The sequence below is a fragment of the Bacillus rossius genome, chromosome 16 (genome assembly GCF_032445375.1).
Source record: "Bacillus rossius redtenbacheri isolate Brsri chromosome 16, Brsri_v3, whole genome shotgun sequence".
In the NCBI taxonomy this organism is placed as follows: Eukaryota; Metazoa; Arthropoda; class Insecta; order Phasmatodea; family Bacillidae; genus Bacillus; species Bacillus rossius.
The window spans coordinates 10521721-10545251 of NC_086343.1; the positions used below are offsets into that span (position 1 = coordinate 10521721).

General features: G+C 38.4%; 1 protein-coding gene across 6 annotated transcripts; it reads right to left on the reverse strand.

The window, feature by feature from the left end:
* Nucleotides 1-1533: 1533 nt before the first annotated feature.
* LOC134540260 (zinc finger protein 27-like) lies at nucleotides 1534-22131 on the reverse strand. Of its 6 annotated transcripts, none has more exons than XM_063382902.1 (6): nucleotides 21674-22131; nucleotides 19036-19327; nucleotides 16855-17694; nucleotides 13339-13680; nucleotides 10934-11261; nucleotides 1534-3405 (listed from the first exon to the last, which is right to left on the reverse strand). In XM_063382902.1, exons 2-6 carry the CDS (start codon nucleotides 19302-19304, stop codon nucleotides 2401-2403), a joined length of 2784 nt encoding a protein of 927 aa, XP_063238972.1. In that variant the 5' UTR covers nucleotides 19305-19327; nucleotides 21674-22131; the 3' UTR covers nucleotides 1534-2400. The 6 variants fall into 6 exon arrangements, with proteins under 6 accessions (XP_063238972.1, XP_063238971.1, XP_063238968.1 ...); XM_063382901.1 differs by having other exon boundaries at nucleotides 19036-19331; XM_063382898.1 differs by having other exon boundaries at nucleotides 19036-19331; nucleotides 21595-21892.
* Between the last annotated feature and the right edge of the window lie 1400 nt (nucleotides 22132-23531).

The following is a 23531-nucleotide window of genomic DNA, read 5'->3' on the forward strand; positions in this document are numbered from 1 at the left end:
TAGTTGATTAGCAACTATTGTTATATTATTATATTATTGAAGTAACACTCATATACTGCACAATAAGCTCTACATTATCTGAGAAATTGCTACCCTTCGTCTTCATTTGCTTTCAAGTCAGTCCTAGGGTGCAGAAAACAGTGGCCAAATTCCTTATTGCCTAAAAAATACCAAAACAATGAAAACATCATCCAAATCTGTAAAATTGACAACAAAGTAGTAAAAAGAATTTTTAGAGAATGTATTGAAGCCCTACGCATAGGAAAAAAAAAAACTTTTTTACTACTCATTGATTCTTGGGGACAGACCAATCCAGTTCTGTATGACAAAATATTTGGAAATCTAAAGCAACTGCGAACGTGCACTGTAAAGTTCATCGCTCCAAAATGCAGATCTTTGGTCCAGCTGTGCAATGTTTATTTTTACAGTCAGGTACAAAATTTGATTAACTAACCGTTTGCAGAATTGTTCATTCTTAATAGAACAAGAATAAGTAAATTCAATTTGAGAGATGATTATTTTAAAAAATTTTAAATTGATTATGATCCCCAATATTCGATAATGAGCAATGAGTGAGGTATTTCTGAATGATAAGTTAGTTTTTCAACAGAAACTTTCATAAAACCTTGTAACTGCATGAGCTCAGCGTTAATACATGCTAGATGTCGTGTAACTTACTGCTTACTGTGTGTTCATGAAGAGTACCCCCCAGGCACTTCTTCATCCCAGAGCGACTAACAGTATATATTAATTTTATTATGTCTTTACTTTTGAATATTAAGTTTTTTTTCCCCCCCTTTAAAATTTGCTAAAATAAGATACATTATTTTTTCTGCCAAAATATTTTTTTGTTTCAACACCCAAATTTTGATTCCAGTATTTTTATTTGAAATATACGTAGGATGGTAAGAAAAAAAATTGCATGCAGTGAGATTTGATACAGCGACCTAGCGGTTGCATACGAGCATCCTGTCGGGCGAGCTATGGGCTCGCTCGAGTAGGGACCAACGTTAAGTCTACTAAAGTCGCTTAAAATTTCAAAAATGAGTCTTTCTCTGGTATGCTTCGCTATCCAGCCCAATGACTTTGTGCACTGAACAGTTGAGAGGTGACTTTTCCCTAGGCCAAGTGTGGAGATATTCTGAGACACTGCTATCCTGCCCTTTCCTTGTTGGTGTTATTTATTGATAAATAACAAAATTTAAAAAATTGAAATGTTGAATAAAATTTCACATCATTCACAAATATCTAATATCAAACCATTCACGAAGAACAAATATATTTCGAATACTAGCAGTCACCTAATCATCAATGCAGTTTACCATCACAAAGTTGTAACAAGATGTAGTATATTCAAATAAAAATAAATATATAATTGCTGCAAAGATTAAATTACTTTACAAGACACGTTACATCCAATTCTGATGTCATTCACACAGTGCTGAACCATAAAAAAAAATATTTATTTTCAAAAATATATTTTTTTCCTCAAAAATATTTATAACACGAAAGAGCCCACAAATGACACACAACTGACAACTGGTTTTATTTTATTAGCACACGTATTAGGGAAATACATTATTTTCAATCAAAGGTAAAAGTCCACAGTTTGTAAGAATATTGCACTAAAGTAAGTGTCGGTTCTACGTACATAGGTTTTTCGGTTCTACGTACATAGGTTTTTCTGAATAGAATCTGGTATTTCAGTCGCAATGACTGTTGTACTTCACACCTGTAGACTGAAAAAATTAGCCTCCAAATATAAATATTCTATCCTCAAAAAAGTATCAACAGGTAACACATTAAACTGTAGCTGCAACATATTTGTCTAGTTTCTTTTCAAACACATTTTCTAAAAACTGTCAACAATTAGTTTCATCAGCAGCAAAATACCAATTTCGAGTACAAAATCTCTATGTTCACGTACACTTTACCTGTATCACCTGGATGTGTGAAAAATCACACAGCATTTACAACTTTTTAAGAGTCAGTTATGGCAAATGAAACTTATAATTATAAAATATAACAAAATTTCATTCCTAAACAAAGTCCTCAGTACAACACATAACTCCTAAATAGTTATTGCTTCACTGATATTTGGCTAACACAACAGTCTTACTTCACAAAACAACCATCAAATTCACTTCCACAAAATGCAATAGTATTTATTGTTATACAGAAAGTGCATGAAAAATTTAAATATATAGTTTCTAATTTGACAGAATTAAAACTGACAGTGTATCAAACAATAATTAAATTAAAAAAAGAGTGCTAAATTAATAAACATGCCTGTCCCAAGCATGATAACAATCAATTAAGTTTATTCTTGAACAGGTACAGACAAAGAACAACACACGAATATGGTCTCTTCGAAATGGACAACTTTCACCTGTAACCCACTCAAATGTGAATTGATACATGTACCAAAAGCTCAGACCTCCTTGAAAACGTTTCACTGCACATTTCACACCTGAAATTGCCATTCAACTCGTCTTCTACGCCGCAAACACTTTTCGCAGCTTGAGAAACTTTGGCTTTCGAAGACTTCTCAGCAGGACCGGCGCTTTCGTCTCTCGCCGCCACCGCCGTCCCTTCGCCTTTCTTGCCGGCTTTGGTCTTCAGGTTGTTCGGGAACACCGCGGGAGTCAGCTTGCCCAGTTGAACATTGTGGTAGTTAACGTTTTTGGTCCTCGGTCGCACACGATTCATTTCGGCGCTCTTCGCGTTCCGGTCCGGGCCCGGCTTGGCGCTCACCGCCTTCAGGGCGGCCAGAGTGCTGGAAGTCACGTTCTTCGTCCTCGGACGAGCCCTTCCCTCGGCCGCCGGTTTGGTCCTCCTCACGAAGCCACCGGCGTTGTAGTTGGGTGCGTGCGCTTTCCCGTCCGAAGCTCTGGGGTCGACGCCGGGCGGCTTGTTGTAGCCGACGGTCTTGTACTTCTTCCTCAGCATCTTCTCCCTTTTCGACTTGGCCACGCTCGACTTGTGGACCAGGGAGCTGATGTTGTCGACGACCAGATCCAGGGTCTTCGCCACGGTGCGCAGGTTCTCCCCGGCGTGGTCCCTCGCCCGGGGCTTGAGCCTCTTCTTGGTGATCTTGCGCCTGACCTCCGCGTCGGACTCGGTGTCCGACGGCTTCTCGTCGGCGGCGGCGGGCGCGAAGCTGGCGACGCTGGGGAAGCGCGGCGCGTCGTGGCCGTACCGGCGCCTGCGCTTGTACTTGCGCGGCCCGAGGCTGGGCGCGCGGTGCTTGGCCGTGTTCTCGTCGCTGTGGTGGATCAGGTGCGCGCACAGCTCCTCAGACCTGCCGAAGGACACGGCGCACACCTTGCACGAGTACACGGCCAGGTGGCCGCTGCTCACGTCCGGGCCCGAGTGGTGCGACCGGATGTGCTCCCGCAGGACTACCTGCGGGGGAGACACAGAGCAAACAACTATCGGCTCAGCGTAAATACTTTAGTGCTAGTTATTAAAATGAATATCTTGAATTTTACAAAAGAAAAATAGCCAAACAAGATATGCATGTCTATTAATTAATCAAGAACACACGGTTAAACATGGAAAAAACACACAATAATCATTCAGATATTTTCAAACTGCAAACACTATTAGTAACTATTTTCACAACATTTCCACAACATTTTTTTTATACATAACGAAGTAAAATTAAACCTAATACAAAATAAATAAAACTATTTGCAGGAACGTGCTAATATTTGTTATGAATAGGGACACCTGTATTTCGCGATTTCATTTCATGTCGAGGTATTTCACAAAAGACTGTAGCCTTTTTCCAAGAGTCGTGGCAAATTGTGAGGGTGCAGCAGTGCGGTGACCACATTCTCTTTGGCCCCGTCAAGAGCGGGACGACACCTCTCACCAACCTCAGCCAATAACCACAGGAGAAAAGCTACAGTATTTTGTGAAATACCTTGACACGAAAAGTATTCATGAAATACAGGTGCCCCTAGTTATAAAGGTTAAAACTTTTCACAGATAATTTCCACGCAGTAAATTGGAACTCTCTCAACATTAATTTTTAACGTGTGACTATAAACTGAAGAGATTGTGTCAAAAGGCTACTGGAAATAAATTTTTGTGACTTCCCAGCACCGTTAATGTTCACTTTGGGATTTTAAGGCACAAGGCCTATCATTTCGTTACTTTTTTTGTGAATTTTGAGTTCGGTAGAGTCCTCTGAAATATTAAAAAAATACCTGGAGTTAAACTTAGGATTTGACTTCACAATTTTTCACTCTGAGATAGGCTTCTGCGAATCTAGAATTTTTGTCTCGAATCGAATCACGAATCGAATCTTTAAAGATTCCCGAACCTCGAATCTTTTTCGAATCATGACAATTTTTTCCCTGCTGAAGTTTGACACTTGAATGAGAAGTTTTTTCCGCTAGGTATTCAGTATATTCAGTTACATGGAATCTTGGAATTGGAATAATAAGACACGTTGTTGTACCTAGAGGGGCAGGTCAGACATTCAATAATTCAATGTATTGCATATTTGCATGAATTTTACATAAAAACAAAATACCTATATACTTTGAAACCACATTAACGTTTAAGTTTAAATGTAAACAATTTACAGATTTTAACATCCAGTATAAATATTGATATTTTAGTTAAGCGAAATTAACTAACAATGATACCAGCAATTACTCATTAAAACATTAATATTTTGTTTTAATTTTATTTATGGTGCACAGAAAAGGTCAAAATATTATGTTGCTGGCTTGCTGCACACTTCTAGTTAACTAAAAAATTAAATAACCACGATATTCGGTAAAGTAGATAATTACTTGTTGGAGTTTTGATGTTCTTTTTGCAATGTTTGCACATTGCTGTTTTTTCATCCACAACTTCATAGTGTTTCCACAGAGCCTTGTTCAATTTTCGTTTTGTTTTTGACTCAATCTCTGGCTGGATGCTGCCGCTCTGTACCGATTCAGGCTCTGAGGTACTTTGGTCTTCCATTCAGGGTGTCCACAGTTATTACTTTCGTACTAGATCTTGTACTTTTATAACTTTTTTAGTGGTTTAGTACAGATCTAGTACATGTTTCTTTAATATAATAATATTATTGTAACTCCAATATGTTTTATTATTAAGCGTAATTATTTTTAACAAACTATGGAATGTATGTGTGTGTGGTGTGATATTTACGTTCGAGCATTGCAATGTCATAATAACTTCCTAAATTGTTAAAAACCATAACAAATTATAATTTAGTACTTTTTTTCTAATCTAGTACTTTTTTCTCGCCTAAGTTGGTACAAAATATTTTTTCCTTGTGGACACCCTGCTTCCATTGCAATCTGTCCTGTATCCATGTCCAATAAAGTAAAACAATGGCCACGGCAGACGGTAAACTGCTAGGGTAGACAAGCGTGGCCGAGCCAACGTAAAAAATAATTAAGTAGATTCTGGTTGTCCTGCAATTGAGTAAAAGTGAATAACATGAATTACTAACGCATTAGAGTATATTAACATTCAATAGTATCGGTTTTATGTGGCAGTAAATGTTTCAAGTCACTACAAAACACTGCGCAAAAAGATAGTTTACGAGTCCGCATTCTGTGGTACGCTAAGACAAATTTAGCATAATGTACCATAACTATAATGCCTTTTGTCAACGGGAGTCGTGTCTGTTGGACGCTGTTACATACGATACCTGTAGTACACCCGGAGTATTGGGGTATCGGTAGCCTACAACTCACGTAGTTTCGGTTCCCTACCACGTTCGTGCAACTTCGGATTTCTCTCAAAAACTGAAATTTAAAAAAAATTGAAGGGTTAGGTTAGGTTAGGTAAGTCACAACATGCTTTAACTTCTGATTTAGCGGCTGAAGTGGCGTTAATACCAAAACGCAAAACTTCGGAAATCTTCGAAAATTCTTGCAGGGAACCGAAACTACGTGAGTTGTAGGCTTCCCATTGGGGTATGTGTACCACAGCTATGGCATTCGTGTACAAGAATATCGCACGCTACTTTAATCACATGATGCTGATGAAGCTCAGCTGTTCACGTATGCCGGTATGCGCATTACATAGTCAGTCTTGCATCTCCAAATAAAGTAGACTCCCGATTATCCAGGGTAATGGGTCCATGGATAACCAAAAAACACGGTTAACGCAAAGTCGAAAAACACAGTAATCAAAGAAAATTGTTTTGTCTTAACTATCTAGACAAACACTGCAGCACCCTACTTAATTTGTTTCAAGAAAACAGCGTTATTCAAATAAGTAACTTTTTTCTTCATAAGATAGTTTTGTTAATCAAAATATTTTGTTTTACAATTTGATAATTTAAAAAACACTCGTACCGCATTGTTTACATAAGAGGTTTTGGTCTTGGTCGTAACATTCCTAAGTAGGCGCTAAAAACATTTCAGACTTATTAAATGATGATGTCATAATTATGGGAGTTATATTTTAGTTCTTTTAAGATTTTAAAAACTAATAAACGTAATGTTTTCTATTATTAGAAAGATTATTTAACCTGTTAACGTAATTCCCGTTTGTGTTTCCTAAATGCGTGTCCGCCATGATACGTCATCACTAGCGCATCCTGGTGGGCGCGATGCAAACTATCTCTGGCTTTTGTTTCCAGAGCTGCTGTTGACATGCAGGATAACGTATACACACTGGCGTCGTCTGAAATAAATACGCTATGATGGAGATGAATAGCTATTACTGAAAGAGCAAAATAATGTTAGTTGATTCGTCACATTATTAATTCGTTGCATTGAATTTAATGCCACACAAGTGCCTTTGTCAGTGTACACGCACGGAAATTATGTTTGTGTTCATGGTTTATGTAAGTGAAATATGGCACGAATCTTTTTAAACTAAGATTCGATTCGTCGAACCACACGAGATTCGATTCGAGATTCGACATTCTCGAAGCTTCGCAGAACCTTACTCTGAGAGGTTCATGTCAATATGACTTGTGGATTATAAATTACAAGGTCACCTGAGATTTTTGATCACTTAATACTAGGGATGGGATTTTCGAATCTTGGATTCGTCGAATATACCGAATCCTATGGATTCGAGGATTCGTAGGATCCGAGGTAGGATTCGAGGTGGGATTCGAAGTTCAAAAATTTCGAACCGAACTGAACCCTTACGTTCCGTTCGGTTCGGTTCGGTTCGAAACCTCTTAAAATATTTTCGAAAAACCGAACGTTCGTTTAAAAAAAAAAATACATTTTTATAATTTTCTAACCCCCATTTGAGACCATTCACAAAACAACACAACAAAATTCCATTACTTGTAATATTCCGACTTTTATCACATAATCGTTGCCTCAACAGTTTCAAGCGCAGACAAAATAAAATAAAAAATTATTAATTGTCGCATAACTCGTATAGCATTTTTTCATATAGGCGCGCTTTGTTTTTTGTTTACTTTAGAGAATTTTGTATGCATTTCTCGTACTACGTAATATAAACTATCGTACAAATGCCAAAGGTATTGTATATTATACCTTTAACTATTGTGCGTGTACGAGAAGTGTTGTAAAATCACCAAAGATTACGTACCCCATACGTTAAACTAAAGCGCATGTACGAGAACACTCGTATTTCGGCAAAACTAACGTGATCAAGTTAACACAAGACAAATGCGGTAGAAAATGATTACGTAAATTAGGTACGTATTTTAAATTACTGGGATGTATTTATTTTCTTTGGCCTTTTTGGTTATAACAGTCAGGTACTGAAAATATTAATTTAATCTTGTTTATTAAAAGTACTGGTCCAGTAAATTTTACAGTACGGTACTAAGTTGACTAGCGTAGTCGCGGCAGCCATAATTATTTCTCGTGTTTTTTTTTTCCGATGCAAATTTCTATAACCACACTTCTTACGTTACGTTTACAATATAATTGTTCTTGAGGTGATTTGCGATGAGCAGGCTTACGTCGTTTAAGTTTTCCAAATGGAGAAAAGATAATGACGACCCAGATGACCCAGAACCACCCCAAAAAATGTCTAAGTTTCTTCTGACGAGCAGCATTCTTCCAAGAAAACAGCAACTGCAGTCAGCGGGTTTTGTAATGTAGGTAGATAGGTAACTTAATTCACATTCGACTTTTTTTTATGTCCTATTAAAAAGTTTTACTTATTGAAAATGTTAGGTTATGTCTACCACAAAAATATGTTATGTGGCCTTATGCTGAATGTTCGTCATCTTTATAATATTATATTTTTTTAAATGAAGGTTGGTGTACACTGAAAAAGGAAGATAGTCTTTTGGAAATTTAGATGGAACTTCTTCATGAATTAAAAGTATATGATTTTCTCTAAACTGTTTTCTTTCCTTCATTATTTATTGTATAAACTTTACTTATAAAATGTTTTGCAATGTTTTAATAAAGCTAAGCTATATAATGTTTTAATTTTACATATGGCTGGAGAACCTTTCTTTCTCACCATTCAGTTAAAGACCAAAATGCTGGTGGTCGGTTCATTTTAATTCAAAACAATTATTTCTGTATGAGGTTCGGTTCGGCACGGTTCAAAATTTTTTTGCTATGGTTCGGTTCGAAACCAGAGAACTGAGGTTCATCCAGCTCTAGAAAATTGTATACCTAAACTATATTGTAAAGGTAACGGAAATAGCACAAACATATATAAACTACGCTGTATTTTGTCAATTAGCATAACTACTCGATCATTTCCAACCTTCAATGATATAACATTGCAGAAAAAAACGTAACTTTTTTTACATAGTATCTGTTATACAAACACATTTTATTGAAAACATAGGAAGGATTAATTTAACAGAGAATTAGACAGATGAAAACTTACATGTGTGGTTTTTGATGTTATTTGTCTCTATTTTATATCAGGCGTATACACTATGCACTTATTTTATAATTTTTATAAATACACATGTGCTTTTTCTTTAATACATAGGCCTATGTATTTTTTTAAAATAAATGTGTGATTTTTTTTAATAACATGTGAAGTTTAGTGTGGGACTGGGATTCGAGATTCGATGACAAACACTGAGTATTCGAACAAGGATTCGGATTCGACCAAAATGTGGATTCGTCCCATCCCTACTTAATACGAAATCTCAGTCCATTCACAACGGCGAAAATCACCAGCTGGGAACAGATCAAACACCACTTGCCACACTCAAACAAAGCCACAGCAATTAGGCCCACTTTTTACACAGTTTACAAACGAACAGAACACGGGATTATAGTGAGTCCCCACATTAAGACTAAGTAACCATAATGAGCACTTTCGAACAATTATTATTTTTGCAAAATAAAATTGTACACAAATGAGCAGCATTAGTAACTGGTAGGTCTGTTCGAATATCAGTTTTTTAGTTTGAATTGAATACGAATACCAACATTGAATTTTAATATTAAGAATGAGAATTACTATCCCACTAAAACATTTTTTTCCATTATATCTTCGGGAAAATTAGACAAATAATACTAATGTGAAAGTTATTTTAAGTTAAGTCTGCTACAATAGTTACATAGAAAAATTTTTTTTTAAATATTTAAATTATGAAACAATTTATTTTATTATGCAGCTAAACTAACTAACCTAACCCACCAACTTTTCATTTCAGTTCTTATTCACTTTATTTTCCACAACCTACTAACCGCAAAATATTTTCTCAAATTATTGATTGAATGAGCTCATTTAACCCAATTTATTCGTAAGTTTTGTTGTTAATGGCACCCAGGTAATTTAATCTGGAATCTTAAGCTATTATTTATGTTTTTTATATATATATTTTGGAGTCAAAACATGTTTCATCATTGATATATACATCAAGTAAGCTATACTACTGTATGACATGATGTTAGGGCGATTGTGACTATTGATTTATACGCCTCTGAAACTATGACAATTACTTCTCAATGAGGTGTCTGTTTTTTTTTGTGATGTTGTAGTCCATGGTTGCTGACATTTATGTTTTACAACTTCTGGTGTGCAAGATGAAAAGAATAAAAATATTTTGTTTTCAATTTTAAAATTACATATATGCAGTGTTTTGAATTGTTTACGCAATTTTTTCCGTTACAGTTTAGCGGAACCGAAAAAATACTTTGAATACTTGATGCCTGTTTAAAACATTTCTTATTCTTATTGTTCATATTTTTGATTATGAAGTCTCGTTAAAAATAAACAAAGGGTATTTATACCACACAAATGACTTAATCACAGCAGTGTACATTGGTATATGGCAAACTCATGAGGTATGCTATGTCAAGTACACAAATGAATATTCATTATTTCATAGACAAAATTGAATACAAATAGTTTGTTATTTGTACTAAAAAATTTGAATATTCAAACAGGCCTAGTAACTGGTGAACAAAGATTTGTGAAGCATGAACAACGAAGGCACCATAACATTTGTAAAAATACCTGTTAAAGACATTTCTCAAGGTACTTCAAAACTGATTAACAGGAAATTTTTACTAAGAGGGTAAATTTGTATGCATTTATAGGTCCAGTGCTAAATTCTTTAAATATTATTACGCAGGAAATTTTCTTAAGTGGAAATTTCTTAAGAGGTATTTTCCGTAGTGTTGGGTCGACCAATTCCGGAACTTATTGCTTCCATTAAATCCGAATGGTCCTGGAATTTAAGTAGAGGCTGATCCCTGCTCCACAGCATATAATCCGGATGTAACAAGCATCAAATTTTTCAACAGGTGATAAATTGACCCATTCTAGATTCCTCATTTTTAAGATTTTCGTATACAATCAATTGGGAATTTGTCCTGCTAACAGGGGGTTCTGTCTCATTAACCCTGAAGTTCTTTAATTGGGGGCTCCGCCTGACCGCTCAAAAATCCCATCCAATTAATCAGGGTTTGGTTCAATTACCGCTGGCGTCGGTGCAAGAACAAGTTCGCACACCGACAAGCGGGAAGGCACTCACTCTCTGGTTGAAGGCGCGCGGGCAGATGACGCAGGCGTACGGCTTCTCGCCCGTGTGGATGCGCTCGTGCTTGCGAAGGGTCCCGCCGTCCGCGAACGCCTTCCAGCAGTAGCGGCAGCCGTAGGGCCGCTCGCCCGTGTGGATGCGGGCGTGTATCTGCTGGCTGCTGCGAGAGCCGAACGTCTTGCCGCACTCCAGGCAGGAGAACTGCCGCGCGGCCAGGTCCTTGTTGTGGCTGTGGCGGTGGTTGATGAGCGCGCGCCCGTCCGGGAACTCCTCCCCGCACACCTCGCAGCTCACCGCCTTGTCCCGGTGCGACGTCATGTGCCTGCCAACACACGCCTTCCTTAGCATTCGTGAACACGACAGCAGACCTGCCGACATTCAAATTTTAAAAAATCATGAGGTCCTCGATAAAAAATTTTCAGGCTCATAAATACAGGTTGGATGTAAAAAAAACAACAAATGAGAATCTTTAAATTTAACTGACATACCTGTAGGTACATATGTTACATGGTCTCTGCTTCAAAAATTTATTTCAACAAATTATAGGTTGCAGATTTTAATTTAGTTGAACATAATTTAGCGCTGTCGTGTAGCGATCATGCAGGGCCGCAACTGAAAAAAGATGTAAAATAACATTCTGCTCGTGTAACACTATTATCACAGTTCACAGCAAAATTGATATTTTTTATTGGAAGCAATACACTTCATGTGTTTTTTTTTTTGTAGTGACATGTTTCACAATGTCTCCTCTTCCACTATGCGAGATAGAAAAATCAGCACGGCACATGCTACAAAACGCAAAATTGCTTCCTTTACGTGGCTTGAGTATTAATGGAAACTTGTTACTGTAAGCTTTCGTAAAACTTGTTTTGTAACTTTTACAAACAAAATCTTGGGGCCCCGAAAAATCGTGAGGAAACAATATTTTGGCGTGAGGGCGTGAGATGGACATTAAAATCGTGAGCCTCACTCCAAAATCGTGAGAGTTGGCAGGTCTGCGACAGAGTTCCTACCATCTCACTTCAGCCAATTTCCCTGAATGTTCACTGTCTAATCAGTACATCTGGCAGGATAACATACAAACAACATTACAAACTACATTACAAATTACCATCAAAATATATTTCAGCAATGGTAAATTGCATTATAGAATGCAGATATCTGAGTTCCTATGTTTACTTTCCTTTCACATGGTTTTATGTACATGATACTCAGATGGAAAAAAATGCTAACTAATTTTTTTTTTATATAATCTTGTGCACAAAGGTTATTTTGTTTTTAACTTAAAAATTACAAAGTCTGTATTTATTCTGATGTATATACATATGGATAATACCCAAACAAAGAAAAAGGGAAGAGAAAAACCTCATGATCGGGAGAATCTGTTAGTCTAGCAAGCTGGAAACAGCGTAGATGAACAACTACACACTCAGCCTTCAAACTGCGCCACTTATGTCACTTTTGACTGTTGTTCACTGTTTCACCCTCCATTTAGTCACGACACACGAGATGCGACTGTTGATAACACGAGCCTGTCCCAAGTTTCTTTTTCAGATTGAAACATTTTTTGCTGAGGGGGCTACAATTTTCGAGTGTTACGAAAATTCCGATCCCATGAAGGGAATAGTTAAGTACGTGGTGTGGGAAGCGGTAGAGAAGTGCGCATCAGCGGCGACGCCACTCCAAAGCAAGCACTAGCGGTCGAATGGGAAGACGGAAAGGAGGGATAGGTATGAAGCGTAGCATGCTATATGCTAGTTGTAACGGTCGGAAGGTGAGTCGGCAGGGAGAGGTAGGAATTACGCAGCAGTGATGCTACAGAATTTTCGTAATGCTGCTTGACTTCAAAGATTAGCTTTATAAGTATTTAATTTTTTTGTATGTGAACAACTATGATTTTAAATTGTCAAAATTAAAGCAGTTATTTTTTTGATAATGGAAGCACATACGTTTAAAGAGACAGGAAAAAAAATATGCTTATTTTTAATATGTGATGAATATCATAAGAAAACTAAAAATTTACTTGAGTTATTTTGGTTGTCTTTGTATTTTTAGTATGTTTTTTATTTCCAGACTCTTTTGGTGTCTGTATTATAGTTATACTTAAATTTAATGCCTTATGGATAGGGACACCTGTATTTCGCAATTTCATTTCATGTCAAGGTATTTCACAAAACACTGTAGCTTTCTCCAAGGGTCATGGCAAATTGTGAGGGTGCAGCAGTACGGTGACCACATTCTCATTGGCCCCGTCAAGAGCGGGACGACACCTCTCACCCACCTCAGCCAATAACCACAGGAGAAAAGCTACAGTATTTTTGTGAAATACCTCGACACGAAATGTACTCGCGAAATACAGGTGTCCCTACTCGAGGTGGCGACGAGAGGGGGAAGCGTACCTCTTGAGCCTGGCGCGGCTGTGGAAGCGCTTGCCGCACTGGACGCACTGGAAGCTGCGCTCGGCTGAGTGCACCCACGAGTGCTTCTGCAGGGAGCGTCGGTCCTTGCAGGTCTTGCCGCACAGCGCGCAGGTGTTGGAGGGCATGGCCCTGCCGTGCCGGCGCCGGATGTGGGCCGACACGCCCGCCGCGTCGTCGAAGCACTCCCCGCACAGCATGCAGCGGTGCGGGCGGTAGCGCGAGTGGCTCTCCGAGTGGGCCAGCAGCTCCGAGGGGCCGGCGAATGCCTCCCCGCACTCCTCGCACACGTGCTCCGTGCCGGGCTCCATCTTCACGTGGCACCTGTCACACGCGCTTTGCAACCATTGCCCTGTCCGCAACCACCCCGCGGAGTGTATATTCACTTAATATACTGTCCTGGTTTATTGGACCCAGTAATTCATGTGAGTGAGAGAGTGTGTGTGTGTGTGTGAGTGAGTGTATCAACCCTGTGGAGTATATAAAACAACTATGTACGCAAATGATTTCACTTAATATACTGTCCTGGTTTTTTGGGCCCAGTAATTCATGTGAGTGAGAGTGAGCGAGAGAGAGAGCAAGGGAGCAAGAGAGTGAGAGAGAGAGAGTGTGTGTGTGTGTGTGTATAAAGAAATAAACTTTACCCCTCTTAGCCACAGGCCCTTCTGGGGTTTAGTTATTTTGTAAATAACTTTAATCTTGCTAGTCTGCCAGAATAATTAATCAATTAGTAATGTGTGTTAAGAGGCCACTCCAGTGTTTCAGGGGCACTACGCAACCCGCGTTAACCTCATAAGTTTCAATGCTATTTTCATTTTGCTTATAACTTATTAACTGATATATATTTTGAAATGATGCTTGCTTGATATGTAAGACAACGATGCTCTTATCAAAGCCCCTTTCTTCAAAAACGTCCATAAATTATGGTTCAAACCTAGACAATACACTTATGCATATTAGTAAAGATTAGTATGAAACCATAATTTATGCACGTTTTTTGAAGAAAGGGGCTTTGATAAGAGTATCGTTGTCTTACATATCAAGCAAGCATCATTTCGAAATATATACATTAGTTAATAAGTTATAAGCAAAATGAAAATAACATTGAATATTATGAGGTTAACGCAGGTTGCATAGTGCCCCTGAAACACTGGAGTGGCCTCTTAATATACTGTCCTCGTCTTTTGGACCCAGTAATTCATGTGAGTGAGTGAGTGAGTGAGTGAGTGAGTGAGTGAGAGAGAGAGAGAGAGTGTGTGTGTGTGTGTGTGTGTATATATATGTTTAAAGAAATAAACTTTACCCCTCTTAGCCACAGGCCCTTCTGGGGTTTAATTATTTTGTAAATAACTTTAATCTTGTTAGTCTGCCAGAATAATTAATCAATTAGTAATGTGTAGAGACTGGAAAAATTTGTGCTTTGGATGACCTCTAGGTTAGACTCGACAATCCCCTACACGCTCGGGCAAATGCCACCTGCTCATTGGCTATTGACTCGTGACACCTGTCAACCGAGATGCGATTCGATACTTTTTTGGTTGAAGGTTTTCCATTGGCTCAAAGTCCTTCAGATGAACTGTGAGCCGATCACAGAAGCAATATAAAGGTACAGTTGTTTGGCTTCTATCATATCGTGAAATGAATCAGCAAATTTTTCCGGTCTCTAGTAATGTGTGTTAAGGGATAAATATTTTTTTTATTACCGAGTGTCTGCCAGGGTACCCCCTGAGGTCCGTTGTGAGTGGGTACCCCGACAGGTTCCTTCCACCCCACAATGGAAAGCAGCATTTTGACCGGGTACGTAATGTTTTGTAGCAACATAATTTGCTGATGTTTCAGAAACCACTGTACTTGGTTATCTTGGCACAAGTTAGGTGTCGTGGCAAACTGGTAGCCAGGATTTGTAGAGCCCTGCTGATGTAATGTTACACCTTTAGTTTCGTCATATAAACCCTACCGTGTTTGTTCATGCTATAGTCATTGTGTCATTCTAATTATCTTGTCACATTTTGATCACTAGGCTCGTCTGTCGCTGTACTGTCCGCAGTTTTAATTTTTCTGCGTTTACTGTTCTGGTTTTTAGGTGATATTATTTGTGTTAATTTTTGCTTTTGGTGTCAAATAGATAAGTAATTATTTCTATATTCATTAAACGTTTCATAAACACTCTGATGTTTTTAGTAAAATAATGAGTTTCTTGGTTGGTTGTAGGGATCTGCTTTTTCTGTTTTATAGTACAGTGAAACCTCTATTTAACAAATCTCAAGGGACCAAAATTTGTTGTGTTTGTTGTAAAGGGGTTTGTTAAATGGAGGTTTCGCACGATATATTTCTAGTCATCATAAAGCTTCACATAAATGGCTAGAACTGTCTTTCTGACTGTTTAATACGATATGAGGAATTAAACATGAAAAAGTACATAGAATACACTTGTTTAATGGCCAACCATTTGATGCTTGGAAATTATCAATTCCCATCCCCAGTGCTTCCTGGCGTGCCTTTTCTTGTAATATCGGCCTAGAGACGTTGATGTTAGATGCCCTAGCCTCCATTAGCCAGTCAAAAAGTATCTTGTCCAAATCATCATTTTTACATACTTTCACACGTTTTCGATTTGTTCCTACCAGTGAAGCTTTGTTTTTAATCTGTTCCCAGTTGGATAATATGGTCGCAAGTGTAGACGCCGGGATGTCGAAACGTTTAGCTATATAACTTTTTTTTCCACCTTCATCAACTGCATTTAAAGTTTCTAATTTTATTTTAACGTCAATCTGTCGCCGCTTTTTAGGATTAGAATTCATTTTACAGTAGTACCGTGTTGATTTCCGTAACTACGTGTGGAAATAAATAAACAACAGTGAAAACTGAAAAAACGGAAATTGTACTCCACCATAGATAAAAATATTTGCGTGTGCGCATCTTTAACCATAGAAACGCAAAATATACTAGTTGTTCGTCTTGCCAGAGCGATGGTACGAGAGGTTTCCGCCACTAGCGCTAAATGTACCCGCCATTTTGAACAGTGTGGCATGTATACACGATGTGTGTTATCCATGATGCTTTGTTTATTTATTGTCTTCCGCGAAGGTGCATATTATTTTACGGTTATACGCACGTATTTTTTAAGCAGTGAACGTAAAAAAATTAGTGGATGTCTTGTAGGAGATGTTTATTTTTGCGTGTTTTCCAAAAGCGACAGTTCGTTGTAAAGGGAATTTCACTATTTCGTAACAAATAAAATTCGGTATTTAGAGGTTTAAAACAGCATTGATCTTATGGCGGTTCGGCGGGACCAAAATTTTATTTCGTTGCATGGGGTTTTTCGTTAAATAGAATATTCGTTAATGGAGGTTTTACTGTATTTGGTCATTTGGAATGAGTCCATTAGATTTGAATGCATGCGTGATATGCGTATATACTTTTTTTTTTGTTTTTGAATGTGAATATACTGTGTCTCTAACAACCTCACCCAAAGTTTAAAAAAGAGAAGACAGTCACCTGTGGTGGTGTCTCTTCAGGAGCTCCTGCCGCTCGAAACTGAGTCCGCACTCGTCGCAGCGGAACTCTTCCGGACGCTCGTCGCTGTTCCCCAGCACGGTGTCAGTGCTGCACCTGTTGCCGTGCTTGTTCCTCGCATGCTCCCGCAGGAGCGCCACGTCCCAGAACATCTCCCCGCAAGTGTTGCACTCGAAGGGGCTGTCCCCGGCGTGGACACGCGAGTGCGAGGCGAGGGCCTTCTCGCGGGCGAAGCCCACGCCGCAGTGCTGGCACACGTACGGCCGCGTCTCGTCCACCACGGGCCACCGCGGGGGCCCGGGGTCCGCCGGCCCCGGTTCCACGTGCTCCGGGAAGAACTTCACCTCCATGTCGTAGAACTCCACCGTCCGGGAGGACTCCGACAGCCCCTTGCCGTGCGGGTGGTCGTCGTCGCGTTCCGGGTCCCTGCCGCCGTGGTTGTTGTACGTCAGGGCGGCCTTCTTCCTGCTGGGGGCCAGCGACTGTATCTTCTTGCGCCGGCCCCTCGCGGCACCCCTGGCGCGGTCTGCCTCGTCGCCGTAGCCCGCGTGCGCGGGGGGGAACGCGTGGATCTTCATGTGGTTGATGAGGTCGCACTTGCGCCGGTAGCGCACGCCGCACAGATTGCAGCCGTGGGGCTTGTCCGTCTGGTGCGACACCATGTGGTTCATCAGGTTGGCCTTCTTGCGGAACCTCCGGCTGCAGAAGTCGCAAGGGTACGGCCGCATGACCGTGTACGCGTCCTGGTCTTGAGGCAGTGGGATTTCCACGTCCACTTTCTCGTCCTTGCAGTCTGCTTGCGTGTCGCCGACAATTTCCTCACTGCAACCGGAACACACACGCCAAAATGATGTTCCAATATTCTGTTACAGGGAATCATTTAAATTAAATAAATGCTACTGATATTTTTAATGTGGCACTCGAAGATTTATAAATTTATAAACTTAATAATCAAAAACCAAAATCCAAAAATAAATATGCATACAAGGAAGAGAAATAATTAAGAATGATGAAATGATGAATTAATTTAATATTCATCCTTTTCACTAAAAGAATTTTAATATAATAACTTAAATTAAAACCGGAATCCATTCATTATCTTTATTGAAACAAATTAGAAACAACCACACACAAAGTATTTAATAAAATCAAACCATTATATCTAATTCTTATCTCGCATAAACATGCAAGCAGTATAAACACTTACCCTTGCCTGTAATTTACATTAATTATTGTTCTGTAAAAATTAACGGAATATAGTTTTAACTTTTAAGTTATTAAACAGCAAAATTTAATCAGGTTTCTACAGTAAAAGTAAAATTGTATACAGACTATAATGTTTTTTTTATAGATAGAATTTAAATGCATGAGATCTATTTACAAAACAAGCAAGACATTATTGATTAAATTAGATAAAAATATGTCAATGCCAATTAAATCCAATCCGTACATCAACGATTATGTCAATATTGCAGCTGCCGTACTCAACGTAGCAGTTATGTATTCTTATTAGTATTGTAACTGCTAACATAAGAAACAAATACAATATTAAACCTCGTCATTGCATCCCACAACTTTGTAGCAGTTCACACTCACATGCCATGCCAATTTAGACAAAAATTGCTTGTGCTTGAATTAAAATGGCAATCATGCTTAAATTTTACTGTCATCTTATTTTGTAATCTTTCACAGCATACTAAACACTTTTTAAGACTTTGACACAGCTGGTGCTTTTAAACCAAGGAAATTCAGACCAATAGCTTTCATGTGTGAGCTCATTGTTACATAAAATTCCCGTTCATGGAATCATTACGAATAAATTACGGAAGGTTTAACAGTCCTATGGACTGTTTGAGACGAGACTGTGTGCATATCTACACAATAACACGTTTTAAATGAGAAAAACTAGGCATGGTGACACAGACTCATGTAAAAATGATGGCTAAATAGGTCACACTTGGATGGCCACCCATTTATAAAAAAAAAATTACAGAAAACGTGTTTAAAAAATGAAATGGAAGTAGTAATGGATGAAAGAAAAATTGCACACAGGCAAATAGGAAAGTGGAGGAATGCTAAGAACGTAAACTAGCTGGAAGAAGAACACAGAGAACGACATCCACCACCTGGCTAGAGTCACCAAGAAGAACCCTGCAGTCTCACCTGACCACATCGGCGACGATCTGGCCGCTGTCCCACGCGTCGCACACCACCTCCTCCTCGATCACCTGGATGCCCATCACGTCCTGGTCGCTGAAGTGGAACGGCTGCCCGGCCCCGTCCGCCTGAACGGCCGCCATCCCCCCCGCCATCGGCAGGCCGTTGACGTTGTCGGGGAAGATGACGCAGTTGCTGTCCACCCCGCAGATGGTCTCCTCCTCCTCCACCTCCCATTTCAAGTTGAGGGTCATCAGTCCATCGGAGTGGGCCATCTCATTTCAGACCATGGCCGGGGCTACCTGCAACATCGACGTCCTGCTGTTTGCTTCCAGAGAGGGAAAGTACCTAACTGGGTACAAGTTCCGTATCACGTGATCCAAGTTTATCCCTTGGTCCTGATGGCATTATCCTGTATACACAATACATTGATCCTGTATATACATGTTGCTTGCTGTTTTAACTTAGTATGTCGAAACATCCGGACATTACGATAAACTGTGATATAACGATGACTTATGATCGTAACTTGAATACGAAACATAAAATTTTCACATGACCTGACATAATTTGTTTTATGGTTTTTGTTTTTACAGGATCTTTCGAAGTATTAAATTAAAACAGCAAGCATCATGAACCACAGGAACAATATATACACAATCATGCCATTAGGATAAAAGGATAAAATTGGATACGTGATATGGAACTTTTACATACAACTGTTTGAACAATTACAATAATTGTGCAACACAAGAAATAACACACTTCCATGGGGGAGGAGGTAAGTACACAATATAACCAGGGTGTCTATCTTTATTTCCCCCTGCAGTAACGCACACAGTTTTACTATGACCGATTAACAAATTTATTCACCTATTATCGCACATGTTGACACGAACAAAAAGATCTACAAAATGACCACAAGTGTGGTTAATGTAAGAAACATGAGACATATTCTTACCTGAGACATATACTTAAAGAGTTTTTACTCTACGACAAAGCAACGACCAAACCAATACCTATTCGGAAGCTAATCATGCAAGCACTACCAGATGTGTTGCAACCCTCAGCTGTCGCTGACTTGTTTCAGTGTCACTCTGCAAAGGTCAAATTGGATTGCTGGTATCACCTTCACCAGATGTGGTCAGGACAGTAAAACACCCCAGTTTTACCTTGGCTGCATTCCATTAGGTAATTATAAATGTCACTTCTACAAGTCAGTAATTTTCAATAACATCAGCGTATGTTTTGATGCTGCTGACAAGTTAGGATGATGACTAGCAGTCATCCTTGCGGAATGCACAAAAATCATAGTCTTCAACTGAGATGAAATAAATATTACTGAATAGCATGATGTTAAACTAACATTAGAAAAAAAGAACAACTACTACAAAATAAATAAAATATATCATAAGATGTTACCTACAGTATCTGAAGTCTGACAGCACTAAACCAAATTTATTCGAGCAATATATGTTAAAGACAAACAAAAATTTTAATATTCTAACCGACTGAGCAGAAATTAATTTTAGTGTGGCTAAAGTCACAATATATATAAATACACTACTGTGATGGAGCATAACTTAGCTTCCTTTATTCAAGTTTCCTTCAATACACTATTTTAGTTTCAGAAACCGTAGGTCAATACCTCACATTAATAATGTATGCCTACACTTTATTAACACGTATCAAAAGTTCAAACCTATTTTTGCTTATTTGTTGTTTCTCAAATTGTAAATCCACTGAGAGTTTTTAATATACGTAATGTAAGGATTTTCCTGATTCAGTTTCAGCAGGGCAACATTTTACCTGCTGTACAATTTTGTTCATTTCGACTGGCAGGTAACATGAAAAAAACAATATTCCACAGATTGCAAAAAAAAAAAAAAAAAATTGTATTGCTGCAGTAGGTATTTGTTATGTGGTGTTACTACAAACAGGTGACCAAGTATTGAATGAAAAAATACCTAAAACTGTAATAAAAATTACATGTAAAATTGACTCACACTCCCAAGCCAACTTCCTGGAATACCTAAGTCAACATACACTACTTAAGGCTACATGGCTTGTGTCACATCCAAAGTGTAATGTTCCATCACAACATAATTAAGCATGAACAGCAAAACAGTTTTACTTTTTACTGATGCACTTATGACTTGTTCATCAGAAAACTGATAAGTCTTCCCACAAATTGATAAATTTTAAATGGGATGTACCAAATTTAGTAGCAACAAAATACACAAAATTATGGCCTATATCGTTACACACAAAATAACACGCTTAGAAAATTTACGTTGTCTCACGCAACCCTTCAATGGAAAGTACTAATTCACAAAATACCTACTAACGTAAATAAACTTTAGGTTAAATAAATGTATTTAAGCAATAATTATAATGCATAAAATTTACATTCATAGACTAAACGCCAAGTTCTCAAATAACAACACGACGCGAAGACTTTTTTATTACCTAGTTTATGGTCAAGGCCGTAGCGTTTCGAACAGAATTTAAGGTTAAGTACAATATAAACAGAAAACAAATTGAAAGTAAAAACTTGCGTCTCACCCGCATTAATGAGTTAAGATTTCTTGGCTAAAAATAAAATGTAAGTATAAAACAAAAATTCCAAACGAATTCTTCTTACCACACATGAAGAAGAATGGAGAAATCAAGATGAACTCCTTTCTTCGGCAGTCAGTTAGAGATCAAATTTTCACGACAGGAATTGCTATGTTGCTTCGATCCATGAAGATAACCGCAATGAATACAAAATTATATTGTTAATAATGACATTACAACACATTACTCAAAATAAACTCATTTAACATAACCAAATTCTGAAAGAAACAGAGAACACCTTCATTTGTTTACTCCTACAACAATAACCTATATAAAAAAACGTTTATTTTCAAAACATATATGAGATTTGTAAAAATAACTTAACTGCAAAATCGAAAAGCAGAAACAAAAGTCTTAGAAAAATATATTTGAACTAAAACTATAAACATTTTGATTCGAATTCATAAAGGTAATTCGTAAAATCGTTTATAGCCACGTTTCGAATTGCATGTTGAAAGTGAATTATTTGGAGTTTTTGAATACAACATAACATTCTACTTTACAACAAATAAAACTATTAAAATCTCAGGGTTAATTATTTTATAAATAATATAGGCCCAGTTAAAGTTTTAGTTCAGTTATTACATCCAATAGTTCTATAATTCCGCAAAGGAAATGAAGGACGGGACGAAATTATTATTTTTTTGTTGATGAGGATTCTAAGGCTGCAAACGAACTCACATATTTAATATGCATTTGCCACTTCGCATACTTTACTTGTCGAGACACCATATCCCGCAACGCCAACGAGAATCCCTTTATGTTGAACATACAGTTCTGTAGTTCCTCTGGCATGCATGCTGTCAAAGGCTACGGCTGCGATTGTGGCCATGGACACAATACGACCGAATAATATTCAGATTGAAAGGTACAATAGCTTTGGGAAAACCTGTGCAAAAGTCTCGAGTGGAAAAACTTTATATATTATTAAAACAGAGTTCAGAAACAGTAGGATAATGTAGCATAATGCCTTGTCGGGAATGGTACGAGGGTGGAATTAAGATGTGAATGTATTTCAAAGTACCAACTTGCTGTTTATGTATGCTTGTTCACAGGTAAAGCAAGTTCTTGGGTTCTTCGGGATTTACCAGCAACCAATATTATATAAGCGAGGTCCAGACGACAGGATCTTCAGTCCACCTCTGACTGTGGTGCAGACGTGTTTGACTAGTCTCGTGCATAAGGCTCGTAATCGTCTATTCTTGAGAACTAAATGGCATCTGTACCATATTTAACGACGGCCTCGATGAAAGTTGTACCAACGATGATGCAAACCTCATTGACAGCAGATTCAACAGCTGCAGCGATCCCGATGAATGGGGTACCGTCGATATCGGGGGCCCTGGAGGCAGCGATGGCAGAGACCTCGATGGCGACGAAACTGGCAGCTGCAAAAATCCTGTTGACAACAGCTGCATCTACTGTTCCAGTACAGCAAGAAACACATGTGCTACCATCTGCAAACGAGACATCGGAGCCTTCCGCGGGTGATATTTCACCAGAAATCTCGGAGATTTCGATGAACAATAGACTTTCATCGCATCAGTGCAGGTACTATGGTATGCCTTTCACCAAAACTTCAAATGCTCGCAAACCTGAAAGGAACAGATGTCCAAATAATGAACCAAGAACACTGTTTCAGTGTGACAAATGTAATAAACAATTTGGACATCACGATAACTTGAAAATACATCTTATAACCTGCGGGTAGGACTCTGAAATTGTCTATACAAGAAAGAAAAAAATCATTTCGATTTGTTGCTTGTGACAGATGAAAGCAATGTTAGACACTACTTTATACATCAAAAACTTTTCCCTACTTGTGAGACCTCAGGTTACAAAACATCAGCTCAAGATATATTTGTTTAAGATGTGCTAAATAT